The sequence below is a fragment of the Mandrillus leucophaeus genome, unplaced genomic scaffold (genome assembly GCF_000951045.1).
Source record: "Mandrillus leucophaeus isolate KB7577 unplaced genomic scaffold, Mleu.le_1.0 Scaffold103, whole genome shotgun sequence".
Lineage (NCBI taxonomy): Eukaryota > Metazoa > Chordata > Mammalia > Primates > Cercopithecidae > Mandrillus > Mandrillus leucophaeus.
Window position 1 is genome coordinate 3,716,270 of NW_012098432.1, and position 22,709 is coordinate 3,738,978.

Genomic DNA, 22,709 nt, shown 5'->3' on the forward strand with positions numbered 1-22,709 from the left:
AGAACTTAGTGAAGCACACACAAGTATCAATAGGTGAATCGACTAAGTAGAACAAAGGATATCAGAGTTTGAAGACTACCTTGCTGAAATAAATCATGAAGACAAGATTAGAGAAAACAGAATGAAAAGGAATGAACAAAATCTCTGAGAAATATGGGACTAAGTAAAAACAAAAAACAAAAAGCAAAAAGCAAACCTATGACTGATTGGAGTACCTGAAGGAGATGGGGAGAAGGGAACCAAGCTGGAAAACATGTGTCAGGATACTATCCAGGAGAACTTCCCCTACCTAGCAAGAAAAGCCAACATTCAAATTCAGGAAATACATAGAACACCACTAAGATACTCCATGAGAAGATCAACCCCAAGACACATAATCATCAGATTCTCCAAGTTTGAAATGAAGGAAAAACTGTTATGGGCACCAAGAGAGAAAGGCCAGGTCATCTACAAAGGGAAGCACATCAGACAACAGCAGACCACTCAGCAGAAATCCTACAAGCCAGAAGAGAGTGCATGTCAATATTCATCATTCTAAAGGAAAAGAATTTTCAACCCCAGAATTTCATATTCAGCCAAACTAAGCTTCATAAGTGAAGGTAAAATAAAATCCTTTCCAGACAAGCAAATGCTGAGGGATTTCAGCACCACCAGGCCTGCCTTGCAAGAGCTCCTGAAGGAAGCACTAAATATGGAAAGGAAAAACCAGTACCAGCCACTGCAAAAACACACCAAAATATAATGACCAATGACACTGTGAAGAAACTGTACCAACTAGTGTGCAAAATAACCAGATAGCATCATGATGACAGGATCAAATTCACACATAACAATGTTAATCTCAAATGTAAATGGGCTAAATGCCCCAATTAAGAGACACAGACTGGCAAATTGGATAAAGAGTCAAGACCCATTGGTGTGTTGTATTCAGGAGACCCATCTCACGTGCAAAGACACACACAGGCTCAAAATAAAGGAATGAAGGTATATTCACCAAGCAAATGGAAAGCCAAAAAAAAAAAAAAGAAAAAAAAGAAGCAAGGGTTGCAATCCTAGTCTCTGACGAAACAGACTTTAAACCAACAAAAATCAAAAGACAAAGAAGGGCATTACATAATGGTAAAGAGATCAATGCAACAAGAAGAGCTAACTCTCCTAAATATGTATGAACCCAATAAAGGAGCACCCAGATTCATAAAGCAAGTTCTTAGAGACCTACCAAGAGACATAGTCTCCCACACAATAATAGTGGGAGACTTTAATACCCTAATGTCAATATTAGACTGATTAATGAGACTTAAAATTAACAAGGATATTCAGGACTTGAACACAGCTCTGGATCAAGTGGACCTAATAGACAACTACAGAACACTCTATACCAAACCAACAGAATATACATTCCTCTCAGTGCCACATTGCACTTATTCTAAAACTGACCACATAATTGGAAGTAAAACCATCCTGAGCAAACGCAAATGAACTGAAATCATAACGAACAGTCTCTCACACCACAGTGCAATCAAATCAGAGTGCAGGATTAAGAAACTCACTCAAATCCGCACAATTACATGGAAATTGAACAACATGCTCCTGAATGACTCCTGAGTAAATAATGAAATTAAAGCAGAAATGAATAAGTTATTTGAAACCAGCGAGAATAAAGAGAAAACATACCTGAATCTCTGTGACACAGTGGAAGCAGTATTAAGAGGGAAATTTATAGCACTAAATACCTACATCAGAAAGCTGGAGAAAGATCACAAAATGACACCCTAACATTAGAATTAAAAGAGCTAGAGGCCGGATGTGGTGGTTCATGCCTGTAATCCCAGCACTTTGGGAGGCCAAGGTGGGTGTCACTTGAGGTCAGGAGTTCAAAACCAGCCGGAATTAGATGGTGAAACCTCATCTCTACTAAAAATACAAAAAATTAGCCAGGCATGGTGGTGCAAGCCTATAATCCCAGCTACTTGGGAGGCTGAGGCAGGAGAATTGCTTGAACCTGGGAGGCACAGGTTGCAGTGAGTCAAGATCATGCCATTGCACTCCAGCCTGGGCTATGAGAGTGAAAATTCATTTCATAAAAAAGGGTGGGGGGGAGCAGAGAAGCAAGAGCAAACAAATCAAAAAGCTACCAGAAGACAAGAAATAACTCAGATCAGCACAGAACTGAAGGAGACAAAGACATGAAAAACCCTCCAAAAAATCTAGGAATCCACTAGCTGTTTTTTTGAAAAAATTAACAAAATAGATAGATCATTAGCTAGACTAATAAAGAAGAAAAGAGAGAAGAATCAAATAGACACAACAAAAAATGATAAAGGGAATATCACCACTGATCCCACAGAAATACAAACTATAATAAGAGAATACTATAAACAACTTTACAAAATAAATGAGAAAATCTAGAGGAAATGGAAAAATTCCTGGACACATATACCTCACAAGACAACCAGGAAGAAGCTGAAATCCTGAATAGACCAATAATAAGTTCTGAAATTGAGGCAGTAATTAATAGCCTACCAACCAAAAAAAAAGCACAGGACCAGACAGACTCACAACACAATTCTACCAGAGGTACAAAAAGGAGCTGGTATTATTCATTCTGAAAGTATTCCAAACAATAGAAAAAGAGGGAATCCTCCCTAACTCATTTTATGAGGCAAGCATCATCCTGATACCAAAACCTGGCAGAGATGCAACAAAAAAAAGAAAATTTCAGGCCAATATCCCTGATGAACATCAATGTGAAAATCCTCAATAAAATATTGGCAAACTGAATCCAGCAGCACATCAAAATGCTTGTCCACAATGATCAAGTTGGCTTCATCTTTGGGATGCAAGGCTGGTTCAACATATGCAAATCAATAAATGTAATCCATCACATAAACAGAACCAATGACAAAAGCCACATGATTATCCCAATAGATGCAGAGAAGGCCTTCAATAAAATTCAACATCCATTCATGTTAAAAACTCAATAAAATTAGGTATTGATGGAACATGTCTCAAAATAATAAGAGCTATTTATGACAAACCCATGACCAATATCAAACTGAATGGGCAAAAGCTGGAAGCATTCCTTTGAAAATGGGCACAAGACAAGGATGCCCTCTCTCACCACTCCTATTCAACATGGTATTGGAAATTCTGGCCAGGGCAGTCAGGCAAGAGGAAGAAATAAAACGTATTCAGATAGGAAGAGAGGAAGTCAAATTGTGTCTGTTTGCAGATGACATGATTCTATCTTTAGAAAACCCAATTGTCTCAGCCCACAAACTCCTTAAGCTGATAAGCAACTTCAGCAAAGTCTCAGGATACAAAATCAATGTGCAAAAGTCACAAGCACTCCTATACACCAACAACAGACAAGCAGAGAGCCAAATCATGAATGAACTCCCATTCACAATTGTTACAAAGAGAATAAAATATCTAGGAATACAGCTAACAAAGGATGTGAAGGACCTCTTCAAGGAGAACTACAAACTACTGCTCAAGGAAATAAGAGAGGACACAAACAAATGGAAAAACATTCCATCCTCATGGATAGGAAGACTCAAGATCATGAAAATAGCCATACTGCCCAAAGTTATTTATAGATTCAATACTTTTCCATCAAACTACCATTGACATTCTTCACAGAATTAGAAAAAACTACTTTAAATTTCATATGGAACCAAAAAAGAGCCCATACAGCCAAGACAAACCTAAGCAAAAGGAACAAACCTAGAGGCACAACGCTACCTGACTTCAAACTATACTACAAGGCTACAGTAATTAAAACAGCAGGGTACTAGTAACAAAACAGATATGTAGACCAATGGAACAGAATAGAGATCTCAAAAATAACACCACACATCTACAACCATCTGATCTTCAACAAACCTGACAAAAACAAGCAATGGGGAAAGGATTCCCTATTCAATAAATAGTGCTGGGAAAACTGGCTAGCCATATGCAGAAAACTAAAACTGGACCCCTTCCTTATGTCTCATACAAAAATTAACTCAAGATGGATTAAAGACCGAAATGTAAAACTCAAAAACATAAACACCATAGAAGAAAATCTAGGCAATACCATTCAGGATATGGGCATGGGCGAAGACTTCGTAACTAAAACACCGAAAGTAATGACAACAAAAGCCAACATTGACAAATGGGATCTAATTAAGCTAAGGAGCTTCTGTACAGCAAAATAAACTATCATCAGGAAGAATAGCCAATCTAGAGAAGGGGAGAAAATTTTTGCAATCTATCCATATGACAAAGGGCTAATATCCAGAATCTACAAAGAATGTAAAAAAATTTACAAGAAAAAAAAAAATCAAAAAGTGGGCAAAAGATATGAACAGACACTTCCAAAAGAACACATGTATGTGGCCAACAAACATATGAAAAAAGCTCAACAACACTGATCATTATAGAAATGCAAATCAAATCCACAATGAGATAGCATCTCACACCAGTCAGAATGGCGATTACTAAAAAAGTCAAAGAACAATAGATGCTGGTGAGGCTGTGGAGAAATAGGAATGCTTTTACACTGTTGATAGGAATGTAAATTAATTCAACCATTGTGGAAGACAGGGTGGTGATTCTTCAAGTATCTGGACCCAGAAATACCATTTAACCTAGCAATCCCATTACTAGGTATATACCCAAAGGAATAGAGATCATTCTACTATAAAAACACATGCACACGTATATTTATTGCAGCACTATTTACAATAGCAAAGCCATGGAACCAACTCAAATGACCATCAGTGATAGACTGGATTAAGAAAATGTGGTATATATATGCCATGGAATACTATGCAGTCATAAAAAGGAATGAGATCATGTCCTTTGCAGGGACATGGATGAAGCTGGAAGTCATCAACCTCAGCAAACTAACATAGGAAAAGAAGATCAAATACTGCATGTTCTCACTCATAAGTGGGAATTGAACAACAAGAAAACATGTCCATAGGGAGGGAAATAGCACACACTGGAGCTGTTGGGGGATTGGGGGTGAGGGAGGAGAGGATATTAAGACAAATAGCTAATGCATGCAGGGATTAAAACCTAGATGACGGGTTGATAGGTGCAGCAAACCACCATGGCACACGTGTACCTGTGTAACAAACTTATGCATTCTACACTTATATCCAGGAATTTAAAGTAAAATAAATAAAAAATTAAAAAAAAAAAAAAAAAGACTTCACAACCCAACCATGCAACCATGATAAAAGCTCTCTGGTTATAACTGGTAACATTGAGATTCCAATAAAGTATATAAAATCACCACAAAATTAAAGAGACTAATTCAGACTGGAGGAGCAGTTGATAAGACATTAAAAGTGAAAATGCCATTGAGTTGGTTGCTAAAAGATGGGTAATAAAAGGATAAATTTTACCAGTGGATGTGCAGTTCATGCATTCCATGATGAGGGCAAGTAGGTACGAAACAAGGTCACACACAGTCAAGAATCAGACACTTGTGAGGCACTTCCCTGGAGAAAAGAGTGTCTTTTTCTTCACATGTAGGCACTACCTTCTCAGCAATTAGAATACAGCAAAGCATTCTGATTTGCACAATAACATAGACGCTTTTGTTGCATAATAATATCTAGACAATATTAACATTGTGAGCTTGTAGTGCTCTTGAGGAGTATATATTTGAGTAAAAAGGGGATAACATCAGTAAAGTCATAGGAATAAGAGAGTATAAAGTTGGATAGGGAGTAGAGAATAGTCTGTTTAGAGCAGAGTGCTGCTAGAGGGAGAAGGGAGGAAGTTATAGCAGAAAATTTAGCGTGAGATAAGTCTAGACTAGAAAGAACAGAGCACATTGTCTGAAATGCCATTTAGAGCAAATTCAGTTTTGTTCTGTGAACAACTGCAGGCTATTAATATATTTAAATAGGAAGTGATATGATCAGAACTTTATTTTAAAGACAGTTGAGGTTTGCAGGCCAGAGAAAAGACTTGGGTTGAAGAAAAGATGAAGAATAGGAATGAAGATCTCGGGTGGAAGAATAATGTGAATTCGTAGAGAGATTATGAGAGCCTAAGGTAGAATAGGAGGAGTCGTATTGAAAAAGAAGGAACCTTTTGAGAATCCTTTTAGAAGTAAAGTGAGTAGAAAAACATTAGATATTGGCAATGAAGACTGTTGCAAAAGACTGAGGTTGATAGCACTGGTCAAGAGGCTGATGACGATGCCATCTGTGATAATAAGAACAACTTGTAACTAAGAGGTAGATAGGTTTTGTTGCACAGGTGGAGAGATGGGGAAAGACAGAGTTATTTTATTGCTTTATCTTTGGTAATATATTAGTACATTATTTGTTCTTTGTTTCAGTTTTTCAAAGTAGAATGTACTATGTTATAAACAAAATACTAATTATTAGATCTTAAAATTTAGTATGCAATATTCACATGGAATTGATTTAAATGCTTCTATTACACCTAAATTGTACCTACCTAACTTTTTTCATTTCTTTAAGTAAATTCTTTCCATATTTTTCTGCTTTTAGTTTTTGTTTAACAATCAGGCTTTTGTCTTTTAGGTCAGCCTCATTCTTCTTCAGTCTGTCAATTTTAAATAGTCCTCTGGTCAAAAGAGTGCGCTCATTATTTAAATTTTGAACTAATAAACGCTCTGCAGCCTTTTGGGATTTTTCTTTTAGAAACAGAGCTCTTCTCTCTCTAGCTTTTTCAAGGTAGTTGAATCTGTTTTGCCAAACTTGTCGTAAACCGTTCTGAATTATCTCTTTATTTTCTTCAATTAGTTTTTGTGTAGCATATTTTTTCTGATTCAAATGTTCATTAACAGTTACTCTAACTCTTTCACGAGCAACTTGTGCCATGGCTACAGCTCTTACTTTTTCTTTATGGCATTCCTGCTTCTTTTGTTCTGCGTAATATTTGTCAATATCACTAAATGTTTGGAGTTTCATACCAGTTCTTTGTGTTGCAAAAAACTCTTTCATACTCCTCTCCAATCGTATGTCTTTTTTAGTGATTTGCTTTGGATGAGTAGCAAAGATTGGCTGAGGATATGCAGGAAAAAAATCTTGTTTATTCTCTTTCAATACTGCAATATCCTTCAATGAAACGGAAGTACATATGGGTTGTTTGAAAACTGATATCCTAAAACTGGTATCCAATTTTTCATCCACAATTTCATCTTTAGACTCCTGACCTACATCAAACAAAAGACAAATATTATACATTATACCAGAGCTAAGCACATTTTATTTTCTGTTCAAATATATCAATAAAGTTGATAAGAACCTGTTATTTACTTTACTAAGAGGAATTTTTCCCAAGTATGTTTTCAACTTGTGATTTAATAGTAACTTTGGAGAAGAAAATTACTATTAAAACATTTTCACATAGAAATGCACGGAATCTAATTCTTATATTTTCTGTATTATCTTCCACAATTGCTTAACTTGCACTGACTCAATAGCAGCACCTTATCACATACTTAGTACTACTTAATGACACATATTATTTTTTTCATATAGTTTGCTAAAAGAAACAAAGTTTAAGCAAAGAACAATTCATGAACGGGGTAGCACCGAGAACCAGTGAAATTTTAGAAAACTCTGCTTAATAAATGAGCAGGGAGTATTTATAGATAGAAAATGGAAGAAATATAGAAATAGCTTGATTGGTTACGGTTCAATTTTGCCTTATTTGGACATAATCATATCAATTGGTGGCCTGTGATTGGCTGAAGCTTGGCTGCTGTGATTGGCTAAGACTTAAGTTATCTTTTACAAAAATATACCCCTAAGTTAGGCTTTCAATTTGTTTACATACTAAGTTAGGTTGCAATTAATTCAGTATGCAAGGAATCAAGGAACAGAGGCAGCCTTAGGCCACATTTAACAAGTTATTATTATGTCATATTTGCAAGGGGCATTGTAATCCATTTTACCTTATCTTTCTTAACTCTGGTGGAAAATAATAGCAGCCATCAATTGTTTTTCGCTTTTTTGGACAGATAAAAATACTAAAACTCTTAACTTCCTTTGTTTTCCTTTGTGTGACCATGGGCTAAGTCCTTTTTAATAGAGTGTGAACACAATTGCTATGTGTCATTTCTTGTCCAAGGGATTGTTTTAAGAAACAATGTGCACCTTCTTTCCACTATGTAGAGATGAGAATGAAACTCCAAAGATGGTGGAACTATAAGATAGACACCGCTTGCCTGCCTGAATCACTTGTTGAAAAAACTACTCACGGACAAGAATCATCCAAGTTTGTCACTCATGGAGCCAGAAATCAAAAGTAATTATGTTTTAGTCAATATATATTTCTGGGTATATTTGTTACTATACTCAACCTAATTAATACAATAAATTGAACCACATTGCTGTTTGCATATTTACATTTTGACAAACCTATTAATAAATTCAGAATCAGGTGACGAATACAAGTATAAAAGTTATGCTTGTTAATTTAGGAGAAAAATATGTTTCCTGATTTCTTCCACTTATTAAAATTACATTCCTGCTAATTCTAGTCTACAAGGGTTTGAGCTTCCCTAGAAAATCACCTTGCCTTTATGTGTAAAAATGTCAAATATGATGCTGGTAGTTTTATGGAAGTTAAAGAAACTATGAAGAAGGGCAGGGCTTGTGGTCTAGACAGACAGTAGAAAATAATTGAATAGGCAAGATTTTCATGAAAGGCTACAGGAGTATCAACATTGGAAAAGTAAGCAAATTCTACAGCAGAGTAGGAAATCAAGTCTAGCAAGTAGAAAAGGCAGTCCATCAGAATAAAAAGCCAAAGTGTCCAGAAATAAACACTAAATGTGTGTGTCCAAAGCAAGACATGGGGGACCCAAAGAGTCAAAAGCCAGAGTCTCTCATTAGTTGATTGAACATTGTCCCATTAACACTTTAAAAAGTCTCCTAATTTCTTTCTCTGTTTTCAGAATCTCTGTTTCAATAAATCACTCATTGCCATAATATTTATCTTTCTTAAATAGGGTTCTAACAACATTGTACCTTACACAGAACAAAGGAAGACAAAATCTTTATGGTTTTCCACCCATAGGCCAAAGAATAGTTTCCACTTTTAGCCTAGGATTATATAATACCAGAAAAGAGCGACTTATTTTTTCCCAACACATGCATCATATCTTATCATCATTGAGCCGTTGTGTCTACTATTTTATGTTTTGTTCAGTATGCTGTTTTTCTTATCTATATCCGTTCATATTCTATGCATTCTTCCATGGCTTTCCACATGTCATATTTTCCTTATTGCTTAAAAAAATTGATATGTTTTAAACTATCACATATATTTTTCCTGATAGAATTACTCATACTACACTTACATTAAAGCTCTATGTAGTAGTTTTTAGCTATAGGATTGAACTTGATACAAACTTCTTAGGAGTAAGGATCTACTCCTTCGGTCTCTGGTGCCACATTCCTAGCCCCCAGCCTACTATTTTGCACAGTATGGTTTGTGAGGCAGCGTAGTTTAGATGTGTGTCTCCTCCAAATCTCATGTTGAAATGCAATTCCCAAAGTTGAATATTGGGCCTGGTGAGAGGTGTTTAGGTCATGGGGAAGATCCCTCATGAATGGCTAGGTGACCCCTCATGATAACAAGAGAGTTCCTGTTAATAGTAGTTCACATGAGAGCTAGTTGTTTAAAAAAGCTGGGCACCTCTGTCTTCATGTGATATGCCAGCTCTCACTTCACCTTCTGCCATAATATTAAGGGAAATTTATAGCACTAAATGCCCACAGGAGAAAGCAAAAAGATCTAAAATTGACACCCTAATATCACAATTAAAAGAACTAGAGAAGAAAGGGCAAACAAATTCAAAAGCTAGCAGAAGACAAGAAATAACTAAGATCAGAGCAGAAGAGAAGCAGACAGAGACACAAAACTTTTCAAAAAAATCAATGAATCCAGGACCTGTTTTTTTTTTTTTTAAACATCAACAAAATAGATAGACCACTAGCCAGACTAATAAAGAAGAAAAAAGAGGAGAGTCAAATAGATGCAGTAAAAAATGATAAAGGGGTTATCACCACCAATTCCACAGAAATACAAACTATCATCAGAGAATACTATAAACACCTCTATGCAACTAAACTAGAAAATCTAGAAGAAATGGATAAATTTCTGGACACATACACTCTCCCAAGACTAAACCAGGAAGAATTTGAATCCCTGAATAGACCAATAACTAGTTCTGAAATTGAGGCAGTAATTAATAGCCCACCAACCAAAAAAAGTCCAAGACCAGATGGATTCACAGTCAAATTCTACCAGAGGTACAAAGAGGAGCTGGTACCATCCCTTCTGAAACTATTTCAAATAATAGAAAATAGGGAATCCTCCCTAACTCATTTTATGAGGCAAGCATCATCCTGATATCAAAACCTGACAGAGACACAACAAAAAAAGAAAATTTTGGCCAATATCCCTGATGAACATTGATCTGAAAACCCTCAATAAAATACTGGCAAACTGAATCCAGCAGCAAATCAAAAAGCTTATCCACCACTATCAAGTTAGCTTCATCTTTGGGATTCAAGGTTGGTTCAACATATGCAAATCAATAAACATAATCTATCATATAAACAGAACCAAGGACAAAAACCACATGATTATCTCAACAGATGCAGAAAAGGTCTTTGATAAAATTCAGAAGACTTCATGCTAAAAATACTCAATAAACTAGGCATTGATTGAACATATTTCAAAATAATAAGAGCTTTTTATGACAAACCCACAGCCAATATCATACTGAATGGGCAAAAACTGGAAGCATTGCCTTTGAAAACTGGCACAAGACAAGGTTGCCCTCTAGCACCACTCCTATTCAACATCGTATTGGAAGTTCTGGGCGGGGCAATCAGGCAAGAGAAAGAAATAAAGCATATTCAAATAGGAAAAGAGGAAGTCAAATTATCTTTGTTTGCAGATGACACGATTGTATATTTAGAAAAACCCATCTTCTCAGCCCAAAATCTTAAACTGATAAGCAACTTCAGCAAAGTCTCAGGATACAAAATCCATGTACAAAAATCACAAGCATTCCTACACACCAGTAACAAACAAACAGCCAATTCATGAGTGAACTCCCATTCACAATCGCTACAAAGAGAATAAAAACCTAGGAATACAGCTAACAAGGGATGTGAAGGACCTCTTCAAGGAGAACTACAAGCCACTGCTCAAGGAAATAAGAGAGGACACAAACAAATGGAAAAAAATTCCATCCTCATGGACAGGAAGAATCAATATCATCAAAATAGCCATATTGCCCAAAGTAATTTATAGATTTAATGCTATCCCTATCAAGCTGCCATTGACTCTCTTTACAGAATTGGAAAAATGTACTTTAAAGTTCATATGGAACCAAAAAAGAGTTCGCATAGCCAAGACAATCCTATGCAAAAAGAACAAAACTGGAGTCATCTTGCTACCTGACTTCAAACTATATTACAAGGCTACAGAAACAAAAACAGCATGGTACTGGTACCAAAACAGCTATGTAGACCAATGGAACAGAACAGAGGTCTCAGAAATCACACCACATATCTACAGCCATCTGATAAAAACAAGAAATGGGGAAGGGATTCCCTATTTAATAAATGGTTCTGGGAAAGCTGGCTAGCCATATGCTAGTTGAAACTGGATCCCTTCCTTACATTTTATACAAAAATTAACTCAAGATGGATTAAAGACTTAAATATAAGACCTAAATCCATAAAAAAAACCTAGAAGAAATCCTAGGCAATACCATTCAGGACATTGGAATGGGCAAAGGTTTCATGACTAAAACACCAAAAACAATGGCAACAAACACCAAAATAGACAAATGGGATCTGATTAAACTAAAGAGCTTCTGCACAGCAAAACAAACTATCATCAGAGCGAACAGGCAACCTACAGAATGGGAGAAAAATTTTTGCAATCTATCCATCTGACATAGGGCTAATATCCAGAATCTACAAAGAACTTAAACAGATTTACAAGAAAAAAACAAACAACCCCAACAAAAAGTGGGCAAATGATATGAACAGACACTTCTCAAAAGAAGGCACTTATGTAGCCAACAAACATAAGAAAAAAAGCTCATCATCTCTGGTCATTATAGAAATACAAAACAAAACCACAATGAGATACCATCTCACATCAGTTAGAATGGTGATCATTAAAAAGTCAGGAAACAATAGATGCTGGAGAGGATGTGGAGAAATAGGAATGCTTTTACACTGTTGGTGGAAGAGTAAATTAGTTCAACCATTGTGGAAGACAGTGTGGCGATTCCTCAAGGATATTGAACCAGAAATACCATTTGACTCAGCTATCCCATTACTGGATATATGCCCAAAGGATTATAAATCATTCTACTATAAAGACACTGCACATGTATATTTACTGTGGCACTGTTCACTATAGCAAAGACTTGGAACCAACCCAAATGCCCATCACTGATAGACTGGATAAAGAAAATGGGGCACATATACACCATGGAATACTATGCAGCCATAAAAAAGGATGAGTTCATGTTCTTTGCAGGGACATGGATGACACTGGAAACCATCATTCCCAGCAAACTAACACCAAAATAGATAACCAAGCACCACACGTTCTCACTTGTAAGTGGGAGTTAAACAATGAGAACACATGGGCACCGGGAGAGGAACATCACATACTGGGACCTGTTGGGGTGTGACGGGCTAGGAGAGGGACAGCGTTAGGAGAAATACCTAATGTAGATAGATGATGGGTTGATGGGTGCAGCATACCACCATGGCACGTGCATACCTATGGAACAAACCTGCACAGTCTGCACATGTACCCCAGAACTTAAAAGTGTGTGTGTGTGTGTGTGTGTGTGTGTGTGTGTGTGTGTCTATATATATGAGGCCTGATAGAGGTCCTTCACCCTCTACCATCATGTAAGCACATAGTCAGAAGGCACCATGTATAAACCAGAAAGTGGGTTTTCAACAGACACCAAATTTGTTGGTGTCTAGTTCTTGGACTTCCTAGCTTCCAGAATGATTTTAAAAAATAAATCTGTTGTTTATAAGCTACCCAGTTTATGGTATTATGTTATAATAGCCCAAATGGACAAAGACAAAGCCCCAACCCCCAGTGTGGCTTTATTTGGTAGTGGGGCCCCTCAGAAAGTGATTAAAGTTAAATTCGGCCATAAAGGTGAAACCCTGATTGAATCAGGTTAGTGTTCTTATAAGAAGAAATATCAGATAGTTCACTTTCCCTCTCTCACTATGCATACATACCAAAGAAAGGCCATATGGACACAGCAAGATGGTAGTTTTCTATAAAGCAGAGAGTCTTCACTAGAAACTTACCATGCTGGCATCCTGATCTCAGACTCAGACTCTAGAATTGTAAGAAAACAAATTTCTGTTCTTTAAGCCACCCAGTCTGGAATTTTGTTATGACAGCTTGAATAGACTAACACAAAGGGAGTTCCCTCTCCTGAATTTTTACGTAAAGTTGCCCAACTGGTGTGCTGTGGCAAACTAGTGTGCTATTAATGGATAATAGGAGTGCTCAGAGATATTGATCATTCTGGGATGCTTATTTATTTCTATTTTATTTCAATTTTAATTCATCCTAGTGTGTTAATAATTCTTCTAATTTGGAGAAGGGAGGATAATGTTCCTAGAATGTCCAAAATGTGACCATTTGTCTAGTCTTGAGTCTCATATCTCAATTTCATTGTTTTATTAATGTAACAGATACCAATTTCCCCCAAAACCTCCCAGCAGCTACTTAAAATTACATATGATCTCAATGAAGGATTAAGTATTTTCTGGCTTCCTAGAATCATTTTGATTCATTCACTTATTAATTCATCTATCTATCCTTCCATCTATTCAGTCATATTTTAGTAGCTTGCAAATTCTATGGAAATTCAGGGATCACAAATATAAAAGTTATTATTCAAACTTTCATTAGTTCTTAATTTTTTTCTGTAAATATTGTTTGCCTTTGTGTTTGAGAGTTTTTTTCCATGAATATTAGCAGTCTGTCTTTAATCGTAAATGTTTTCTTTGCTAAATATAGAAGTCCAATAATAATATAATGTGTGAACAGTGTATACATAAAATTGAATGTTTGTTGTTGTGTATAAGATACTTTTTTAAACAAAATATATGAGGTATTTACTAAGAAATGCACTATCCCAGGGCTCATGAAACTTCTAATGGAGAAGACAGATAACAAATTTATAAATAAGAAAATATCAAATAGAAATAAATGCTCTGATAAAAATTAATTGGCAGTGAGAGGGTCTAGAAATTAGATTGGGTGGGTAGGAATGGCTTTTTAGAGGATATCTGATTTAATCCTATATGGGAAAATATAAGTAAGAACAAGCAGGGAGAAAATCTGGGGGAATGAACATTCCAGAAGAAAAAGGAAGCTAATGTAAAGGCAGTAGACAGCACCACATTTAGCCTCTTAGGGATACAGAGAGAAAGTCACCTGAAATCCGCTGAGTAAGAGGAGGGTGGTTCTAGAGATGGTTACATAGGTAAGGCAGGGGCCAGATTCTATGGGGCATTGTAGGTCACACAATAAAAGTTTGGATTTCATTCTGAGATTTGAAGCCATTGAAGTAAGGGACTGATATGGTATGTGTTTTACCATGAAGGCAATGGGTTTGAATGTGGACCATAAAAGTTTAAGTAGGGGACTGGTTAAGAGGCTACTCTAGTGGCCCAGGTAAGGTTTTATGATAGGTAGGGCTTAGATGAACGCAAAAAATTCACAGAGAAGTGGACAGATTTGGCATATGTTTTACAAGTATAGTCAGAAGGGGTTGCTGATAACTTAGATGGCAGAAGTGAGAAAGAAAAAAATCAAAGATGAATGGTAGCATTTTGGCTTGAGAAACCAGGTGAGTGGTGATGCCATTTGTTGACATGGGAAAAACTGGAGAAACAGCAGATATGGTGAATTAGAAGAAATATTTTTATATGTATTACTGTTATGCAGTTCATACTTTTCATATTTAAACACATAACTTTCTCCTAATTCAATGTCATATTCAAATTGTTTATCTTAAAAAATCATTTAAAACGTTCACTAATACAATGTCATTTTAAAGTATTTTATTCTTAAAATAAGAAAATCATTTTGAACAAATACTATTTATTTCCATTTACATGATTCTTAGTAATACTCAGGTTAAAAGTGAGGAAAATGACACCTTTGCATCTTTTTATTTTTTTTCTTTTTTCTTTTTCTTTTTCTTTTTTTTTTTGAGATGGAGTCTTGCTCTGTCGCCCAGGCTAGAGTGCAATGGCATGATCTCAGTTCACTGTAACCTCTGCCTCATGGGTTCAAGCAATTCTCCTGCCTCAGCCTCCTGAGTAGCTGGGATTACAGATGCACACCACCACACCCGGCTAATTTTTGTATTTTTAGTAGAGATGGGGTTTCACCATTTTGATTAGGCTGTTCTCAAACTCCAGACCTCATGAAGTGCCCGCCTCGACCTTTCAAAGTTCTGGGCCTACAGGAGTGAGCCACCGCACCCGCCTTGCATACTTTTTAAATAATAATACCAGATAATACTTGAAGTACTGGTTGTCCTTTCTCCAGCCATAATGTGCACAAACTGAATTTTTTGACACAAAGGCAACAAAATGCCCTGTTTTAGATATAGTATTAAAGAAAAGCTTGCTAAAAAGCAATTATTCTTATATTTGTCCTCATGTACCTCTCAACCTCACAAAACAACTGGATCATATCAGCCAATTTACTTTCAGTTGTCTGAACAGATAGTTGGATTTTTGGGACTCAGAGGAACACAGAAGCCAATACCATTTGTGGTCAACAGAGCTTGTTTGATTCTTCTGAATGTATTGCAGATTTATGAACCATCTGTGAAGAAACAAATGGTCCAAACCTATTTAAAATCAGCATAGCTGTGATTTGAATGTTCACAAGTGGGTCTGAAGCAGTTGCTTTCCTCAGCAAACTGGCCTGACACCTTCGCACACGCTTATAGCCTTATGTGATACATACGCTTTATGTTTAGGTGAAGCAAAGAACAGGAAAAAAAGGAAAAAGAAATGAATATAAGGAAGAAAGCAGTGACATAAACTTCTGTCATGTACTGAGTTTTTCCTGACTTGCTAGATGCAAAATGTCACTTCACTTAGAGCAACGGTTGAAATCTCTTCCTATTTTCTTAGTAGCAAATGTTTTCAGTGAAGTCTCTCCCATTACACATGCATATATACTCTGGTATAAATGACTTATCTAAGATATGGTACAAGATCACCATAATAAAGAATATAGCTTATGAAACATCTCACATCTAACATGTAATAAAGCTATACTGGGGATAAATTGTAATAGAATAGTAAGTTACAGAGAAGCACAGGAGTTACCCCTCTCACTTTACATCTTTAATCTATTTCTGAAAATTAGACATTCTGTAAAGAAGTGTTATCCTGGTGCCTATTTCTCTATATTCTACATGGGAAAATTGTAAAACATTAAATGTTAACCACCAACCCCTATTTGATTTCCAAAAATGAACATAGAGCATTGCAAACATTAAAGCAGAAAAACACACTAAAACATGAATTTATAAGTACCTTTCACACTAATGTGCAAATTACTTAAAACATTGCTTCTTGATCATCAGTTATTAAGGCTGCTTACAAATAGTATCCATTGCAATGATGTGGCTGTTAGTGACAACAGCGTCTCAAATAGCCATACCTATTGTTGACATTCGTCATGCTTTAAAAGTGCCTACATATGATTTTTAAAACATCCTTATTGAGATATACTTAATATCTCATATTAGTGGTATATTAAATCATTAAAGTGTACAATGTAATTCTTGTAATGCATTTATGGAGTTGTGCAACCATAAGTATCACCACAGTCTAGGTTTAGAGCATTTTCATCACCCCAAACAGAAACCCCATACACATTAGCATCATTCACCATCCCGTCTCCTATCATCTCCCCCACCTTAAGCAACCACTAATCTACTTCCTGTCTGCCAGATTTGCCTATTCTGGATATTTCTTATAAATGCAATCATACAATATGTGGTCTTTTATAAGGGGTTTCATTATTCTAAGGCAGTACATTACAGCTTTATGATTTGTTCCGTTTTAAAATTTGCCTTTTATGCAGTTTGCCTTCACTACTCCACCCTGAGTTCTACTTGTCTGGTAATTTTAGGCAGAATAAAACATTAAACCAATTTCATACCTGGCCATAAAGACTGAAAAACAAAATAGACTGGGCAAGTTTGGCTTAGGATTAAGGTCAAACTTTTTACAGGTTCCTGAATAATTATGAATCAGTTCCTTGATAATTATATTTCCCTTTTCCCAAGCTTACCATTTCTTTCATCTTCTAAGGATCATGATGCTTCAATCTTTTTTTCCTCTACGATCAGGATCTTAATTTGAATATCTAAATTTCTCTACCTGATATCTTAGGTCCAAATATGTGAGTTCCACCAGGACCACGCTGACTATGTAAGTCTTACTAGTCCGATGTCCACTGAAACAGTGCTTTGGATCTAACTTTCTCTTTTTTGAGCCATTGGACAGCTACAGCCACTGTTGGATAGTGGTTAGGGTAAAAAAACAGGAGCAAAATCACTTGTATGTCTGAAATGCCACATCCTATCATTTCAGAAAGTAACTTCATGAAAGTTACTTAAATTCATGATGCCATAGATTCTTCATCTATAAAATGGGAGAATGGAAGTGCCCACTTAATATATTTGCTGTGAGTGTTGAGTAAAATCTGTCTGGCACTGAAGAAGAAACTTTAAAATTTAGCCGTTTTTCTTATATCAGCTCTCAATTTCATTTTTTGATCTACAACTTCTTATATCCTTGATAATGGTAGACATCTCTAATATACTCAAAAGCTTTTCTCACACTGCCTTTCTCACACTCTGGGCAGAGAGCTGTTATTAATTGGAGTAGATTATAAGTCAATACAGATTTACTATCTTCATCTGATATAATAAATTTTGCTTTATCTCTTATTATATAACAATTACAAATCCCTTTCTGAGCTCTTCTCTCTGTGGAATATATTCAATCTGCATTTCCTTTTGTTTCATAATGTGTATTATGTCTGACTTCTTTAAAAAATAAATTCTAGATTGTAGAAATATTACTTACACTTGATCTTAATTCAAGTAGTCAATTAATTTTTTATTTAAAAATTTCCTTGTTCACTATTCTTTCTGGTTTTTAAAAATAACATCTTCTTTGAGATACAATTCATACACCAAAGAATGTATGTTTTTGAAGTGTACAATTACAATAGTCAAAACAGTTTGGTATTGGCAAGAGTATTGACAAATAGATCAATGGAACAAAGTAGAGAGCCCAGAAATAGATCTATCCCGTGATAAAAATAGTCAACTTATCTTTAACAAAAGAGCAAAGGCAAAACAATGAAGCGAGACAGTCTTTCCAACAAATGGTGATGAAATAAGCGGTTCTCCATATGCCAATAAAACAAGTTAATCTAGACATAGACCTTACGCCCATGACAAAAATTAGTTTGAAATGGCTCATAGATTTAAATATAAAATGCAAAACTACAAACTCAGAGAAGAAAACAGAAGAAATGCTATATAATTTTGAGTATGACAATAACTTCTTTAAAAAACACCAAAGATCCATGAAAGAAATAACTGTTTATCTGCATTTCATTAAAATTAAAATTTCTGCCCTGCAAAAGACAATATCCAGAGAATGACAGAGCAGCCACAGACTTAGAAAACTACTTCAAAACACACAGTTGATAAAGAACGTTATTAAAACTCAAAAATAATAAAATAAATAACCAGATGAAAAAATGAGCAAGGGGCTGAGTGCACTGGCTCACCCCTGTAATCTCAGTACTTTGGGGGGCTACAGCAGGAGGATTGCTTGAGCCAAAGAGTTTGAGATTGCAACAGGATATGATGGCACCACTGCACTCCAGCCTGAGCTACAGAGCCAGACCTTGTCTCTAAAAGCAAATAAATAAATAAATAAATGGACAAGATACCTCCTTAAAGAAAATATACAGACAGCAAGAAAGCATATAAAAAGATGCTCCACATCATATGTTATTAGAGAATTGCAACTTCATAACACTACACACCTACTAGAATGGCCAAAATTCAAAACATTGACAACACCAAATACTGATGAGGTCATGGAAAAACAGGACCTCTTATTCACTGCTGGTGGGACGCAAAATGGTACCACCACATTGGAAGACTGGCAGTGTTTACAAAACTAAAGATATTCTCACCGTAAAATCCGGCTGTCATGTTCCTTGGTATCCATCAAAATGAATTGAAAACTTTGGAAACTTGTGTCTGTACAAAAAACCTGCACATGGATATTTATATTTAATAGCAGCTTTATTAATAATTGGCAAAATATGAAAACAATCAAATGTTCTTTAGTAGATGAATGGATAAATAAACCTTGGTATATCCAGACAATGGAATATTATTCAGTGCTAAAGACTTGTGCTATCAAGACATTAAAAAAAAATAAATAAATGCATAGTATTGACTGAAAGAAGCCAATCTAAAAAGGCTGCGTACTGTATGATTCCAGATACTGGTATATAACATGTGTGCACAGGTAAACCTGTGAAGAATAGTAAAAAGATCAGTGGTAGCCAGGGATAAGGTGGGGAGGACAGGATAGATAAGGAGTGCACAAAGGATTTTTAGGGTAGTGAAATGATTCTAAATGATACCATAATGTTGGATAAATGTCATTATACATTTGTCAAAACTCATAGAATGTACATTAAGAGTAAACCCTAAGGTAAATTATGATCTTTTGCAGATAATAATGTGTCAGTTTAAGTTCATCTATTGTAACAACTGTACCACTGTATTAAATGTGGTGTGGGATGTGAATAATGAAGGAGGTCGTGCATATATTGAAATAGAATGTTATGGAAAAATCTCTGTACTTTCTGCTCAATTTTGCTATGAACAAAACTGCACTAAGAAATAAAGTTTATTAATTACAAAAAGGAAGAAAACACAAATCAATATATATACCTACACACACACATACATATAAATACACACATACATACATATATACATACATATACACACATACACACTTTTAATGTATGTGTATATTTGTATATATTTATGTGCAATTATAAATATAATTTAAAATACAATTATGAATTATAAATATAAATTATATAAAATATAATTATATTATATATTATGAGTTATATTATATAAAATATAATTTTAAATAATATGTAAATATAAATATAATTTATATAAATACCCACATACATATAAAGTATATAAGTCAGTGGGTCTTTGCCACTTTTTATCACAGAATAATTCAACCATCATGAAGTGTATGCACATACATACACATGCATATATACACATACACACACATACATACATACACACACATTTTATATATATACACACATACATATAAAGGGTATGATTCAGTGTTTTTTGTCACAGAATAATGCAACTGTCATGACTACCTAATTCAAGAACATTTTCATCACCCTAGAAAGAAATCTGGTATCTATTGACAGTCATTCCTTGTTCCCCCCTCTTTTCTGCCCCTGACAACTACAAACCTCTATCATTATAGGTTTGTATTTTCTGAGCATTACATATACATGGAGTCATAAAATATGTGCCTTTTGTGTCTTCCCTCTTATTTAACATGTTTGCAAGAATCATCCATGTTGTAGCATATATCAGTACTTCATTCCTCTTTATAACTGAATATCATTCATTATATGCCCAGGACTGGGTAATGCATTTTTTATTTACTACTTCATGGACATTTGATTTGTTTTCACCTTTGAACTGCTATAAATACTGCTTCTTTCATATACAATTTGTATGTGGACATATGTTTATGATTCTCTTGGGTATACAGCTAGAAATAAAATTAGGGGTTCATATTATAACTGTTTAATGTTTGAAGACGGCGAATCTGTTTTTCAAAAGTGGCTGTATCAGATGCAGGAAAAGCACTCATAAAATTAAACACCCCTTCTTGATGAAAACTGAACAAAGTCCTGGCACGGTGGCTCACGCCTGTAATCCCAGCACTTTGAGAGGCCGAGGTGGGCGGATCACGACGTCAGGAGATGGAGACCATCCTGGCTAACACAGTGAAACCCCGTCTCTACTAAAAACACAAAAAAATTAGCCGGGTGTGGTGGTGGGTGCCTGTAGTCCCAGCTACTCAGGAGGCTGAGACAGGAGAATCGCTCCAACCCAGGAGGTGGAGGTTGCAGTGAGCTGAAACCGTGCCACTGCCCTCCAGCCTGGACGACAGAGTGAGACTGTCTCAAAAATAAACAAATAAACAAATAAATATAAAAAACTCAACAAATTAGATATAGCAGGAACATACTTCAACACAGTAAAGACCATATATGACAAAACCATAGCTCACATCGTACACAATGGGAAAAATTTGAAAGCTTTTTCTCTAAGATCTGGAAAAAGATAAGGATGCCCACTTTCACCACTTGTATTCAACATAGTACTAGAAGTCCCAGCCAGAGCAATTAGGCAAGAGGGAAAATAGGGATCCAAATTGGAATAGAGAAAGTCAAACTATTCCTCCTTGCAGATGACATGATCATACATATAAAAAACCATGAAGACTCCACCAGAAAACTCTTATAACTAGTAAATGAATTCAGTAAAGTTGCAGATACAAAATCAACATACAAAAATCAGTAGTGTTTTAATACACCAATAGTGAACTGTCTGAGTAATAAATCAAGAATGCAATCCCATTTACAATAACTACAAAAATAAAATACCTAGAAATAAATTTAACCATGAAAAGAAAATATTTCTATAAAATACAAAATACTGATGAAATAGTTTCAGGAACACAAAAATAAATGGAAAACTATCCTATGTTCATGGATTGCCACAATTAGTATTGTTAAAATGTCCATACTACCTGATATGTGTCCCCACACAAATCTCATCTTGAATTGTAACCCCCACATGTTGAGGGAGGGACCTGGTGAGACGTAATCAGATCATGGAGGTGGTTTCTCCCATGCTAGTCTCATGATAATGAGGAAGTTCTCTCAAGATCTGATGGTTTAAAAGTGGCTGTTTCCCCTGAACTCTCTCTCTCCTGCCACCATGAAAGATGTACCTTACTTCCCCTTTACCTTCGCTGTGATTGTAAGTTTCCTGGGGCCTCCCAAGCCATGCAGAACTGTGAGTCAATTAAACCTCTTTTGTTTGCAGATTACCCAGTTTCGAGTAATATCTTTATAGCAGTGTGAGAACGGTCTAATATACTACCCAAAGTGATCTACAGATTCATTGCTATTCCTATCAAAATACTAACAACATTCTTCACAGAATAGAAAAAATAATCCCCAAATCATATAAGATCCTGAATATCCAAAGCAATTTTGAGCAAAATGAATACAAGTTACTATAGCTTTTTAGTATATTTTAATGTCAGGTAGTGGAAGCATACTACCTGACATTAAAATATATTAAAAAGGTATAGTAACCAAAGCAGAATGGTACTGGCATAAATGCAGACACACAGATCAGTGGAACATAATAGACAGCCCATAAATAAATTCATATGTTCACAGCCAACTGATTTTAGACAAAGGTGGCAGGAATAATCATTCAACAA

General features: G+C 35.6%; 1 protein-coding gene across 1 annotated transcript in view; it reads right to left on the bottom strand.

Annotated features, from left to right (window-relative positions):
* The window catches only part of LRRIQ3 (leucine-rich repeats and IQ motif containing 3), a 172,666-nt gene that overhangs the window by 11,153 nt on the left and 138,804 nt on the right, over positions 1-22,709 (bottom strand). The window contains exon 7 of the mRNA XM_011977711.1: positions 6,466-7,186. Within this exon, the coding sequence (XP_011833101.1) occupies positions 6,466-7,186 (721 nt within the window). The remainder of the gene's footprint in view (positions 1-6,465; positions 7,187-22,709) is intronic.